The sequence below is a fragment of the Corvus hawaiiensis genome, chromosome 2 (genome assembly GCF_020740725.1).
Source record: "Corvus hawaiiensis isolate bCorHaw1 chromosome 2, bCorHaw1.pri.cur, whole genome shotgun sequence".
In the NCBI taxonomy this organism is placed as follows: domain Eukaryota; kingdom Metazoa; phylum Chordata; class Aves; order Passeriformes; family Corvidae; genus Corvus; species Corvus hawaiiensis.
This window is the reverse complement of record NC_063214.1, coordinates 12,202,209-12,217,276: the sequence shown is the minus strand read 5'-3', so window position 1 is coordinate 12,217,276 and position 15,068 is coordinate 12,202,209. Positions and strand designations below refer to the sequence as shown.

The following is a 15,068-nucleotide window of genomic DNA, read 5'->3' as shown; positions in this document are numbered from 1 at the left end:
GATACTTAAAGGCTCCCTATTTCCAGAAACTTGACTTTGAATGGAAGTCAGAAGCAGGGACAACACAATCCTCCAGGCCAGTTTTCTGCCAGAGTGGTTATTTTATAAAATTAAAGGTTCATTCTCTTCTCCTGGTAGCTGTGCCTGCACCATTCTGCAAAAAGCCTAAAGCAAATTAAGAAAAGCAACAGAATCATCATAACTCAAGTATACACATTATTTTTATATTTAGATGCAAGTCTTCATGTATTGAGCAATCACCTACAGTCATACACAAGCGAAAGGTACTTTTAGAATAAGCTGAGATTTGGAAAGGTAGGCAACATTCATAGCTTTGTTTCGTCCTACTCTTACTTCTGCTACTTAATCAGCTATTTTCTTTACAAACTATTCTGCTTTATGAATTTAACAGAAGCAAGGAAACAAGGCTAAGTTGCTGTCCTTACCTGCTTTTTAAAAGAGCCTAGCAATTAATTGCCTATCAGTATTACCACAGAGCTTTGAAAGAACTCAAGCTGCTCCATCAGGGAAACAAATTTTAAGCTCAAAGACACAGCCAAGATGTTCAGAGAAACAAACAAACAGCCAGCCAGACCTTTTATGAAATTTTATCCAAGGCATTGCCTAATACACATATAAAGGACCACAGAGGTTCTGTAGACCTACCAGGTGCTGAGTGCCCTCTGTTCTGTCAGGACACTCAGGAAAGTTCTAGATGCTTTGCTGGAATTCCACAGACAAGCTGGAGGTACTCAACTTCTGGTTCACTGTCACCTATCCTCCAACTAAAAGACCTGAGGAGCAGCTGAAGCATGCAAGAGCCATCTGTGACAAAACTGCCACCCTAAATTCAATACTTCCACCCTTTCCCAAGTCTCGACATGAATGTTAAAAAGAGTGTAAGAAAGGTTTCTTAGAACTCTATAAATAGAGACAAATATGAACTTCCACTTTTATTAGGTTTCCTTTTGTATTTAAGCATGAACCTTAATTTGAAATAAAAAAAAATCCTAGAGGTTTATTCACCAGTACTCCATTTAACTTCACATGCTTGTGCACACATGTATTGTGTGGTCTGGCCCAGAACACACTATTATATGAACATAGGCATGCATTGTAACATATGAACATGCGTACATTATGAGCAAATGTAAGCTAATTATGCCTCCAACAATATGAAGTTAATACATGCCATTAATGCAAATGGAGCCCATGCCAGGCTTTGGATATACACCCGAGATGACACTGGAGAAATCACATTAATCTCAGGTAAAACAAGGACCATAATCAGTTTGTTTGCAAGGTCAAGTGGTGCAGAGTATTCTGAGTCAACTTCACTGAAATTTAAAAAGATGCGTATTAACACATTAAACACAAAAAACCTGAGCATTTTATCAACATGCTTTGAGTGCTGTCACCCTGCTTGTTTGAACTTTAAAGACAAAGATTACTCAGTTACAGGAATTTTTGGTTCTACCTAAAATAAAGAGGGATGAAATTCAATCTAAAGTTCCTTTCCATCCATATGTTTCAGAATAACTATTGATATCCACAACCAAAAATCCCATCTAAAAGTGCATATTTTAAAATATCTAAAGTTTTACTTGCCTTGGAAGGGGGGAAAAGAGCAACAAATAAAATTATTCATGCCACCATGGTATACACAGCCATATTTATTAGTTCACTTCCAATTACATAGAGAGAAAGCTGATGCCATACACAAGTGCTGCTTTAAAATAAAGACAGACTACTGTTTTCTCCAACAGTTTTATTTCAAAAAGTACACAAGTCTGTCCTGGAACTACAGCAGTTCAAAATTTTAGATTTTGTTTTTTTACAAATTCACTCACAATACCTGTATTTTAAAATACCATTCCCCCAAAAGTGTGAATATAAAACCTCATACTGAAATTCATATCAGTGTTCAAAGTCCATGCTTTGTGCATGAGAAGTGTAATGTAACATTGTAACATTTTGGATCCCAGAAAGTTATTGCTCTGCTTTCAGCTGAGCTATGCCTCAATGCTAGGGGACTATTAAACAAAGGACCCCAAAAAGCACCTATCAAGTGTATAAAACAAGGTTTAAGTGACACAAATAGCATAATATCTTTAGACTGGAACAAAGACCTAGAGTGACCCAGAATATATACATTGCTCAGAACAAAACTAAAAGCTTGTCATGGAAACCAGTAATATACAATATTCAGCATTACAGAAAAACTTGCAATTCAGAAGTCTTACTTGCACTATTAAACAGGAAGCATACATCTAATATGAATGAGACTATCAAGAGCTGAGAAAGATGTATGCGTTGTACATTTCTTTCAAAAGTCATGTTTTACCCCTCCAACAAGGCATTTTTGTGCACCGCACAGTTTTGGAAGAAGTATTCGTTTTTAGGGAAGGAAGTTTCACACAAGTATCTTTAAATATCCACTGCAGAAAGTTGATGAAAACTTCTTGTAATGTATGGACAAGTGTTACATAACCTCTACAGTATTACAAATCTAACACTTTATTCACACCATGCTAAAATTATGGGGTTTCTTTCTATATATAGTAGTCGTCAACAGGCAAGTTTACAGTCATGACATTAACTAGAGGTTTCTTGAGCTCACTTATAGTATTTACACAATGGTACTCCCTCCCCTTCCCTCCCCCTTTTTTTAATAAAATGAGACATTAAAAATGCCACCTCCTAAATGGTATATCAGCTGCCATTACTTCCTAAAAGTGTTCTGTCAGCAGAGCTCTCTGCCACATCGGACACCTCACATGTTTAACCAGTTCATCTCCCATACACCTAGAAATTATTGTTAAATACAGTAGTTGCTTTTGAGAATCATAATCCAGTGTAAGTGAACAATCTAGTGACAAAAGAAACAATTTATAATTCATAGTAGCAGTATTATGTTTTCATAGTAGTGTTGCATCCACCCAAAAAGGCATGATGATAGCAACTTGAGGCAGAGTTTACCCCAAGTCAGAGGTTCTATATTTCAGATAAGGACTGTGTCAGATTCCATTTCTTTCATTTTTCCATGCAATTACATAAATAGACAGACACTGTCAAGGCTGCTAAGCCTAACAGCCAGGCTCTGAGGGCACATCAGGCTGTCCTTCTGTCCATTTATTATTTTGCACAAGCTGACAGAGCATCAAGCATGTGTAAACTCCGCTCTGCGTGCTTTACTGAGACAGGTCTCTGGGTTTGTGTCCTAGGGCTTACCTGACTGTAAGTTACAGGGTTTCAGGCCAAACCAAAAACAAACCAAAACAAACAAACAAAAAATTAATTTAAAAAAACCCCAAACCACCAAAATACACATAGGTCCACAGATGGCTTAGAACTAAATTTAGTAGGTTTGCTGCCTTGTTCCTTAGGTTTATAGATCTCTCTCAGTCTGTGATTCAGTTTAGTCTTGCACTCAACTTGTATTTATAGTAACTATACCCTTTTCATCAAGGAAGGCCTTAGTTTAAAGGTAAACAATCAGTGTATGATTAACATCTTGGAAGTCTCTTCTATCACAATAATTGGATGCAAAAAGATGTCTCCTCATCTATAGTTCTTCAGAAGCTATGTTTGGCACATTTAATAAACCTATTCTTTACCACATAAATAAAAGTCAATCATCCCTCTCATTGGTACAACAACTGAAGAGTTTTCAGGAACACAAACACTCAAATCATAATTAGCAATTGAAGGAGTAAGTGACGTTTTGAAATACAGAACAATACAGAGAGAGAGACACTGAAGTTCACATCCAAAAATAGGCATGAAGAGGTATAAATAGTACATAAGAATCAAGAAATCAGATCACAGTGTCATGTTTTAAGAACTGTACCATCATCTAAGCACCTGTTCATACAGTATGTTTAGGCACCAGAAATTTCATAAAAACTGAAGTTACAATCAGGCAAAGTTTATTGACAAGGCACACATGAAAGATAAAAAAATCTGATCTCTAACAGTATCAGTTTACAATCTAAAAAAGTCCCAGATGTGTAAAACTAACTCTATATTACTTAATAGCCATTCAAGTTTCTAAATTCAGTATGAAGGGTATGTTAAAACCGTGAAATTGTTTGGGTTGTAAGGAGCTTAAAGATGACCTTGTGCCAACCACTGCCATGGGCAGGAGAATTTCTTTATATTAATAGTGCCAGCCAAAAATTGTGCACCTATTTACAGATAGGACAAACATTTAGTAGTAAGCAAAAGAATTCATCACATATCTATAAGCAGCTACAAAAAAGCAGATACTAAACCTAGAAGTCTGGGGGAATGTTGTTTTCTCACACTGTTGCTACACACAAATAATCCTAACATCTTTCAACAGGCTATTCAGATATTTCCTTCATCAACATCAGTGCACACACTATAATGTGCTTTTACAGTTTTCCAAAATACCTTGCAGTTCAACATCTCTAGCTAGAGCAAGCTGAAAAAACTCTCCCTCACCTGCTCCCCAGCACAAGACAAAGAAGGTAGAAAACAGGAGGAAAGAAAAAATTCACAGATGCAAACTGTACTGAGTTTTAAATGGAGCTTTTGCAGGTATATAACAACAGTCATCAGAAGCTATAAGAAGTCTTTAAATACATGTGAAAGTAAGACAAGGAATTGTTGTGTTTCTCCTGTATTGCTTTAAGTATGCAAAATTGGGAAGAAGTGTTTTTAATCTTGCAACATGAAATTTGTATCAACAATTCTGGATAATTATTGCCTCTCAGCTACATGGAACTCTTGCCTCTACAGTCTGAAGATTGGTTCAGAATATTCAGGGCTGTTGAAGAGGCAAGGAAAAGTGAGCTTTGAACTCCTTGCAAATTCATACAGCCAGACATTAGCATCTTGAACAAGGGCTGACTACTGCTTAGGTACATATGGAAAAAGTTGTTTCCACAGTGGTTAGAGCAAGAGGACAGACATCAAATACCAGTTACTTAACAGGTTTCATTAAATCCCTATGGAGCTTCTAGGAAATTGCTTTGGAAAAAAACCTAAGAGCACTGTCTTAGTATCTAACTAGGCATTGGAAAAGGCAAGGTACAATTAACTTAAAGACCTGTATAAAGATACATTAATTAATTCTTACTGTGATATTAACAGTTGATCTGTAGATTTTAGAGCTTAGATAGCACTACCAACAACCTGATAGGACCTCTTGCATCAGATAACATAAGTATTGTTACATGACAGGACCAGAGCTAGTTATTGTAGAAAAATTTGTGTTTCAAAGAACTTGCCAGGTCTCCTGTCACACTTCCACTCACTGCCATTTTAAATTCAGAACAGATTAATTAAATTAATTGAACCAATCAAGTAACTGTCTGCCCCTGAAATAAGAGCTCAAGTACGCCAAACAAACATTACCAGGTTAAAGAACCACATAAATATTCAATTTGAACAGAATCCAAAGTCATCCTTGGTATTTCAGCCCCTGCAACTATACCAGACAGTGGCCAAGTTAAAATATTTCTGTTATTCCACAACTGAGAATAAAGTCTCAGGACCTCCGAGAAACTTCATGGTCTACACATGAAATGCTTTTGTTACTTCCCACTTGTGTCTCTCTGTTACACATTCAGAACTGCACATTAGCTGACAGTGTCAGAGCCTCCTCAGCAACCTACCAGAGGTCCAAATACCTTCAGTGTCCGATATTTTTTTACGAACTTCAACGCTTTTAGCAAATAGTTCAACTGTCATATACTAATAAGTTTAAAATTAAATATGAGAATTGGTGGCTTTTCAAACTAACTTGTATATTCTCTTCAAGGAAACTTTCATGCCAGTGTTTAAATGAGGGATGGAACACAGTAGTTTTCTCTAATACTTACAATGAACACTTTAAAAAACAGCTTTTAAATTAATAATATTTTATACTATCGACCCATCTTTGCTTTGTGCTGGAATCATCACAGGAACAGCTCCCATTCTACTTAAATTAGGTGCAGCTACCTTTGAAGGTGCAAAGGCTGGGGTCTGAGGAGGAGCACGTTCAAAGTCTTCACTTGGGACTTGGCTATATGGAGTTTTGGTATATCCTTCCATGTTGGAGGGAGACATTGAGCCCAGGGAAGAACGATTGCTGCCAATGTAGCTGCGAGCTGTTGAACTGCGACTTTTTGGAGGTGGAACATCTTCTCTAAAATAAACAAAACAAAAAAAAAAACAGTTGCAGAACAAGAGTTCAGTCACCACTACTTTAAAACAAATACTCAGTTTGGTTTTTTTTATTCTCATGCAGTAGGCAAAAAAATCCTTACATCTTCCTTTAAAGTAACAAAAATCCCCCAAACCCTCAATATTCATTGCCTTTAAAATGTTTACTGAAATTAGACAAACCACAAAAAGTTCTCTGACAAGCCATCAGTGTGTTATAATAAGATTTCCAGATTAAGACAGAAATCTCAACTGTTAAGTAACTTATTTGCAGAAATACACATTTAAAAGTTAATCTTCCAATAATACTGCTCAGAAACTAGAGACATGTTACCTGATATCATGATGTACTTCTTTCTCATATTTCTTCTCTCTGTGCTTCTTACAGCAACAGAAGATGAGAGAACACAGTACAGCGAGACCCAGCAGGGTTCCTATAATAGCTCCAGTAATTATACCAGCTGTATTTACGGCTAGAATAGGCAAATAACAATACTGTTTGTTAAATGTCAAAGTTATAAGACCAACTTTCTTTTAACATTAAGCCCAGTATGCTTCATATGAGGCAGGTCAATAATACATCACTGAATCAGAGGGGAAGTGCTCAGTCACATGCATTTAAAACAGTAAGACTTGAAGTGGCACCCACAAGTTACATAACAGGGTTGGGGTTTTAAACCTTTTAGGAGTTTAGAGAAAAAGACTGTTCAGGTTTAACACACAGAACACTGTGTGACTATTACACAGCAAACACTTACGAGGGGTGACATTCAGCTCAACAGAACATTCATCCGTGCCAACTCTGTTTGAGGCCACACAGTTGTATGTACCAGAATACTCTCGAGAGGCATTTTTCAGAAGAAGTTCCCCTGTATTTTTATCTACAAACAACAGAAGGTAGAGGTTTATCATTTGCCTAAATATAATTCCATAGTCAACTTCATAGAATTATTAATCCAGCACATACATGAAATCTTAACTTTAAAATGTCATATTAAAGATATCCAGATTAAAACAAAGCTCTATCATGCTGTAAAATGCTATTGCTTGTAAAAGTCTTACCCTGTTAGAAATGTATTCCACAGCATTTGACTTGCTCTACTTGCTGAACAAGTTAGGTAGTGTCTAGATTCTTGACAACACTCTCAGTGTCCCCAAACCTACATTTACAAGCCCAAAACTAACATGGTTTTAGTAAGTTACAAGTCACTCTTGCACAATTTCCCACTCATTCTTGTCCAGCACCGATATTGTCAACTGCTCTTTTTGTTACCATGAGTCAAATTTGGGATGTGAAGAAAGAAGGGGCATAACAACAGTAGCCTAAAGTCTTCAGTGGTACAGAGAAGGACTTTAATGATCAACCATTCACTGTCAAAACAAGAACTAAGAGACATCAACTAGCACTACCAGGAGTTAAGTTCAAAACAAAGGACAGTATTAGGTTCTTCCTTCGTAGCTAATTTTTAGGTTTTAAGATATTACATACTCTAATAAAGTGCAGAAGCTTACAAAAAAAATGGATATGTTTGCTTCTTTTAAATCAAACTGAAGCCACTTTTGAATTCCCTACTGTCCACTTGAGCACAAAAGCAAAAACATCAGCAAGCAGGAGTAACTCCTAACACTTGGGTACGGGTGAGCATGATACTGCAGCCTAATGGTAAGAATCTCAACTTGAAGCTTGAAACATTTCCCATCATGAATTAAAAACCAAAATCAACTCCAGCTCATTTCAAAGTCAGTTTTTTCAGAGGGCAGAAGTGACATTTGATCTTGACTACTCTATAGTAACACTAACTCTGGGATGCTCACAAGTCAATATAAGCTAAAAATACTATTGCAATCTTTTTAAGTATTTCAGAGTAATAAATGAAGTTTGACAGTACTCAGCACAGAAGTGGCAGGAAGTTCGTGTGTGCCAGATACTCTCCTCCAGTCATAAGACAGAAGTGGGGATCCTTCTTGTGACACACATTTCAAGGTAACGTCTTTTCCGATCTCCTGTGATCCTTCAATGGAACATTTGGTCCTTGCTGGCTTTACTAATAAACAAAACATCACTGAATTAATAACAGCCACAATCAAAATGCTTACTAGTTGTGTTCTAGCAGTCAGTCTATTCTGCAAAAGATAAAGTTTGTGCCACAAACCATCTCCATGCACTGAAAGATTTTCTATGAAATACAAGCCAGGCACAGAACTTCTAAAAATACTCTTTATTTGAAATATTATTCTCTTCACCTCCTAGAACAGGATTATACCCATCCCTCCCAAGGCCTCGATAATGACCATAATCGGCACAGATTCAGTACAACAGTACCCAACTGGAAATTTTCATTTCAGACATTGAAAATAGGATGGAATAAGCACATAAAAAACATCACTGAAAATTTAAGAAAATAAATTATCTTACCAAGTACAGTCAACTGTATTTTTTTGCTTTGAACTCCAGGAGCCTTCTTCACTTTGCACTGGTATGTGCCAGTGTCTGCTGCCTTTAAATTCAGGATATCCAATGAACCATCACCAGATTTGGGATCAAGATTTGTAAACTGCATTCGCCCAGTCATAGAAGCATAATAATGATTATAAACCCTGTCTACAGCATACATAATTATCTATAAAAAAAAAAGAAATATGATTCAGAAATCCACTTAGTGGGCAAACATTTTAAATAATTTGGTCTATTTGAATACTCAAGTTTCTTTCTATAGTTTTAACCCCAGACATAGGACATAGCCAAATATCTCCATCTTCAAAACATCACCACACACAGCATTATAATGAATACTCTAACCAAACACCTGACCAAGTACCAATATGTCACAATTGACTTCTGACTGAAAGAAAACTGTTTAGAATTGCTCTAACTTAATTCTGCAAAACCTGCCTACTAATACTGATTACACTTCCAAAGGCAGGAAAGCATTAATAACTAAAAGAGTCAATATAGTTAAAATTAAGTCCTCCTGAATTTGTTTTCAATAAGGAATATAACTCAGGTACAAAATCAAAGTTTCCTTTTTGGAACTGAAATGTATTTAATTTGGGAGTTCTTCATTAGAAGGCAAGTTTATAGTGAAAAATATCTTGACATTTCATCCTTAATCTGGTATTTCAAAACTTCCACTAGATTTCATATGACTGGTGCTTCAAAGCAATTTAAGATCACAAGTATCCCAGCCTGAAAAGGTGGAAGTTTAAAAAGGCAGTAACGAAACTCATACATTGACCTACTCAAACAACTGAATTAACACTGCCCAAAAAGAAGTCTCTACTTACTATTTGCTCCCTCTTTTGATTATCTGCTGGTATCAATACCCACTCGATATCTAGTGGGCCTTCATCTTCTTCCGAGAGTTCAAAAGTACACGGCAACGTAACTTTCTCTCCTTGTGCTTTTTCAAACATTGACTGGTCAACTGAAGTTATAGTTAGGCTTCTTGTTAGACCTATAAAAACATATTTTTATGTTTTGAAAACAAGTCACACACAGTTTTTCACTGTAAGTGTTCTATGACATACTTTTCCTGTCTAGAAATCATGCCATCAGTCAGACTGGTCACCGCTGAAGAGCCTGTGCAGATCCTGTTACCCAACACAGCACGAAGTCCCGTGCTGCTCATTCGGAATTACATCCAACAGGCAGCTACATCTTTCAAGCCATACTTTTTTCTTTTTTGCACAATTCAAGTCCCACACAAACCTAAACTAAACATTTCCAACAGCAGATTTTTCAAGTCACTATATAATCACCTTACTATTACTCCCTCACTGTAAAATGAAAGTATGGAACAGTAATGAAGTCTGCCAGATTAGAAAGAATTCTTGAGAAGTCCTGGGTTGGAAGTAAGTTACTTTGCCTTGAGCTATAAGGGGCTCCTCTATCTACAGGGACACAGAGGACAAATTAATCTTTTTCAAACATCTCAACGAGTATTTTTGCATTTGTTTGTCTTTTCTGTTTGTCTTACTCCTCTAAAAAGGCTGTGCAATCCTTATCCGCATGCCTCTAGGCAAACATGCTTCCAAACAAGAAATTTTCCTCAATTCAACCCTGAAAAAGAATCCATATAGTGACGCAAAAAGAGCTACTCAAAAGGCCTGAAGCAAGATTCCCCCTATTTCACAACAAACACAGGCGTCCCTTATATCAAGTGAGCAGGCTTGCACATCACAGCCAGGATGTGGAAAGCACACCCTTTGCTCATGATGGAAATGGGTTTTGCACTGGTACAGCTACTGTTTTGTCCACCTTCTTGGAAACCAAGCTCAGGTTTTCAGTCATTTTATGTGTGCAGGTTGCTAGACAGACACACAGATGTGACCACAGCCATGAGAACTGCAAGGCCACCAGGAGAATGGACAGTGTGAGGAAGATAGATGGCTTTGGCACCTTTTACAGATCTAAAGTAACAGCCTCAGGTGAAAGTTTAAAATCATTTTACACAGTGCTTTTGTGTTCTAACTTGCACTTCTCCACATAGTAGAGGAGCTTCCTGCAGTAGATCATAGAATATGGTGAGTTGGAAGGGACCCAACAGATATCCTTCTGCTTTACTAAAATTTTGCTCTGTATCAAGTCTTTGCATTCTCTTCCTGATGACAAAACAATGCGATCTTTAACAGCTATTTAAAAAAATCCTTGAGAAAGAAAAATCCCTTGATATACTAAATTCCAGACAACAGCCTGCAAGAAAAGGCCTTCAGAATAGTTAATTACTAACAAACTAGGTAGGATTATTTTGTTTCCTATCATTCATAGTATTACTTTTTATGACATTGCCTTCAGTCTGGGGGAAGGGGAAAAAAAAGAAACACCAACCAAAAAAACTTAAATCAACTTGAGGTAGGAAAGAGTTATGTGCAATGTCTCTTACCGACAATGGACACCTTTTCAAAGGCAACTCTAATGGGTTTGTACCACCTCTTTTTTGACCACAGTAAACAGATCTGAACAGTTAATTCTCTGCTTCTAGGTTGAATTACAACAGTTCCCTAAATAATAGTGATCTCCATGAATACCTGTTGATTTGTCATAAATCCTATTCCCTCCTAAAGGATCTTTTCAGATTTCCAAGTGTAAAACTAGCCATTCTAAACCTCTTTAAAATGTTGTTTGACTAGTGAATAGATTAAATTTGGTCAGCTCTATATAAACAAAGACAACACTACTACTACCCATCACCTCTATTTATGGGTAGATTTAGAGTACATTCATGCTTCCATAATAGACAGTAGCATTTACATTATTAATGTAAATTCCTGAACTGTTTTTTCAGCAGCTTCCATACTCTTGTTTCCCTTTTCCCCACGGCCTCATTAGGGAACTGTAACACAATATTCTCAAGTTCATCTCCAAATTGCATTTCTGCATCTGCAATGTTACTATATTAAAGAAAAGGGATGTGAACTCAAGTAGAGTTTAAGTGACTGATAATCAAATACATTATTATGTTACTTACTTCCTTAAAAGCCTCAAATCTGTAACCTGGGAAATTAAAAGCTTTCATTCGGAAGTAAATCACTGGAGCAGAGCTGCTGCTCTGTGGCAGCATCTCCAGTCACACTCACACTGCCATCTGAAGTTCCACCACAAAGGACCACAGCACACACATTTGCTTCCCCCTCCCCACAAGAGGACCTGCTGAGAATTTCACAAACTGGACAATAATTCATATAAGAGCAACACTCTGCCTTTTCACAGCAGATAGTGGATAATAGAATTCATACTCTGGGGATGCTATGACACGTCCCTACTACTAAAAAGTATAAACTCCTCTGATTTTCAGTTGATACCTGCTGAAACACAACATGGCCAAACCAAACTGGACAGATGAGTATCCACATGTTGATTTTTTTGACTACTTTTCTAAACAAATGGGACTTGTAGGATCAATGTTTTATATCTCTCCCCCTTCAGCTGCTGCTTGCTCATCTCTTTGACAATTTCAAACAAATATAAAAGCAGAAATAACAGGCCAGTACAACCAGAAGTCCCCCAAGTACTCATATGTACTGACAGAGCTAAGAAGCATTAGATTCTTCAACTATCTCTTGCCTCTTCATTGCCAGACAACTCATGTGAGTATAATTTCAAAGTGGACATCACACAGTTTCATGGCAGAACACTGAGAAAAAGACACTGGCAACTGGGAAGAAAAATTATGTTAAAAGCTGGAAGTACTACATTTCAGAGACGCACTCCTAGGAAGCTAGACTCCAGTAGTCCTGCCTATCACTGCCTGTCAGCTTAGTCCAAGTGCTTCAAAAGCCAGAAATAGTTTCTACTACAGCGCTCATTTCTCTGATCCAAACATACAAATTGACATAGTAACCATGTGCCAAATAAAAGCAGAATCCAAAAGCCTGAAGAGCCTTGCTCAAAATAGAAGATTGTCACAAAAATATTTTTCAAGTTTCAATTTCTGACACTTTTGAAGTCCAAGTAGTACTTTCATGAACATTGACTGCATGCAAACATGTCAGTGAAAGCTAAAGCACACAATCCTCAGAATAACACTCAACAATCATTCCTGCACATGAAGCTTCCAGCACACACTAGCTGCTAAGAGAGGTACTCAAACATTAGTCTGAACCTTCTAATTATCAGAGCTTTTGCATAAATCTCAATTCCTTTCTTACTGCACATCTCCCAACACCTCTCTTTCATTATACCAGTGTGCCACAGTCTTTCTTAGACTAAGGCTGCAAACACAAAGATCTTTTCCACTTTCTCTTTCTTTTGGGTCAACATCAGCATGCAGAAGCAGCAAGCACCTCAATTAAGATACATGTCAGAGCTAGCTGGGCTTGGACTGAGCATTAGCAACACAAGGGAGGGGCAGGTAATTGGAGATTCCCTTCTGCAGAGAAGACACATCTGCTGCCAGATATGCTGCAGAAGGAGGCTTGGCCAGATTCAACATGTCAGAGATTGTCAAGGGTCCTCTGACCCTTATTATCATCACCACTATTGCCTTTTTCTTTTTTGTTCTATTCCCACTTAATTATTACCTGATGTTAGCAAAGGAGACCTGGAGCAAATCAAATGTGACTAGAAAACTCCAGGGGCAAAGAAGGACACAGAATCCCAGGTGACATTTACTCTCCTTGCTCTTTTCATGTAAGCGGGAAAAGGCTTGTAGAGACATGTCCTTCAAGTTAAGAACTCACTACAGGATTGGCACTGCAAGGAGCACTTTAATTTTTATGACCACGAGTACCCCTGAGAAACAAGGGCTGCCAAGTTAGAGATGGGATCCACTCGAGGAAGCGGGTTATGAACAACCTCATCAGAGCTGGTGACGAGCGCTGTAAATGAGAGATCTACCAGGAAATCGTATCTGAACTTTGCAGTCAGGGGAGGGAATAGAGACTGAGCCATTGGAAGTACCTGGTCTAGGTTCTTGTGAGGAAGAGAGATCCTGGTGAGGATAAAGCATGTTAGCTTTAGGGTAAAGCATGTAGCACCCGCACACAGAACTGACACCAGAGCGAGAGGTGTGCAATAGCTCACGTGACTGGCACTTTGTCATGGATGGACACAAGAAAGCCAGGAAGGGAAGAACAGCAGGTGACCTGACCTCTACCTGAAGGAGCAGCTGCAACACAAAAAGCTGTTCTACAGGACAGACAACAGGCTTGCTAAGAGCTTGTGGGTCAGGATTAAAGGAAAGGACGTTATGGACAACATCACAGTCAAAGTTTGTTACAAATCACCTGATTGGGGTAAGAAAGCCGATGAAGACTATTTCAGCAGTTCCAGAAAGTTTCTAAAAATGACAGAGACTAGTTATTGTGGGACATTTTCACCTCTGTGACATCGACTAGAAGGGCAACACAGCATGACACAAAATCTAAGAGGTTTCTGAAAGATTTCAGGGAAAAACAGCACTAAATGAATAAATCCCCATTTGATACTTTCTTGCAATGGCTTTCAAGGAAAAAAGAACCCTAAGAACCTGCTGGGGATGGAATCAACAACAGCCCTGACTGCAGTGACCATCATACAGTGAAGTATAAAATCCTGCGAGGAGGAAGACAAATCCAGCACAGACCCTGCACTTCATATGGGCAGACTGACTTACCCAGTAGCTGGAATTCTGTGGGATCCAGTCCTAAAAAGGAAAAGAGCTCAAGAAAACTGGGGGGCATTTAAGGGCAATTGCTAACCACACAAGGAGTACATCCCAACATCTAGCAAAATAAACACATCAATCAGCAGCTTGGCCGAAGGAGGAAGAAGCAAGAACAGCCTACCAAGGGAAGAGCACACAAATATTGCCCAGGCATGCAGCACCCCTGCCAGGGAAGTCAAAACACAACCAAAGCTGAAAGCAGCATGGGACTTCAGTGCCACATGAAAACCTTCTACTATTACACGAGCAGTAAAGAATCAAAGAAAAATAGGACAGGTGATAGCTGATACAGAGAAGAGCAAAGTACTCAGTGTTGATGCTGTTTGGAGCAGAAGGCTGGATGTGACTGAGGTCACGTTCAACACAAACAATTCTGCATTAAAGATCTAATGAAGCCAACACACACAGTGACAAGATGACATTTTCTCAATTTTTTTCCCAAGCTTTACCCCTTCAGCTTCCACACAAATCAGGGATACTCTGTTTATTTCATTCCGCTAGTATGTGCCTCAAAACATGAGTGGATCCACTGTGGTATCTAACTGCTAGTACAAGACAGGCAGACATTTTACCAAGCCGAAGGAAGATTTGTGTTTGTTTTGGTTAGCATGATTTTACGGATAAAATTTCAGACCCTTTTCAGACACCTTTTCTGGTTTAGGCACAAGTGACTCAAGTCATTTATCCCACTTATTCAAATATACTTTGCATTAAAATATCTAATTTCTAATTGCAGCAAATAAATCACTG

General features: G+C 38.0%; 1 protein-coding gene across 2 annotated transcripts in view; it reads right to left on the bottom strand.

The window, feature by feature from the left end:
• Positions 1 to 15,068, bottom strand: part of CXADR (CXADR Ig-like cell adhesion molecule) — a 32,900-nt gene that overhangs the window by 7,052 nt on the left and 10,780 nt on the right. Inside the window, exons 2-7 of one of the 2 annotated variants that reach the window (XM_048293898.1) lie at positions 9,460 to 9,629; positions 8,591 to 8,795; positions 8,064 to 8,219; positions 6,933 to 7,055; positions 6,509 to 6,647; positions 5,971 to 6,157 (exon numbers count right to left, since the gene is read on the bottom strand). In XM_048293898.1, the coding sequence (XP_048149855.1) occupies positions 5,971 to 6,157; positions 6,509 to 6,647; positions 6,933 to 7,055; positions 8,064 to 8,219; positions 8,591 to 8,795; positions 9,460 to 9,629 (980 nt within the window). Of the gene's footprint in view, positions 1 to 1,653; positions 6,158 to 6,508; positions 6,648 to 6,932; positions 7,056 to 8,063; positions 8,220 to 8,590; positions 8,796 to 9,459; positions 9,630 to 15,068 lie in introns of those variants that run through there. The other variant, XM_048293897.1, reaches the window with a different exon arrangement.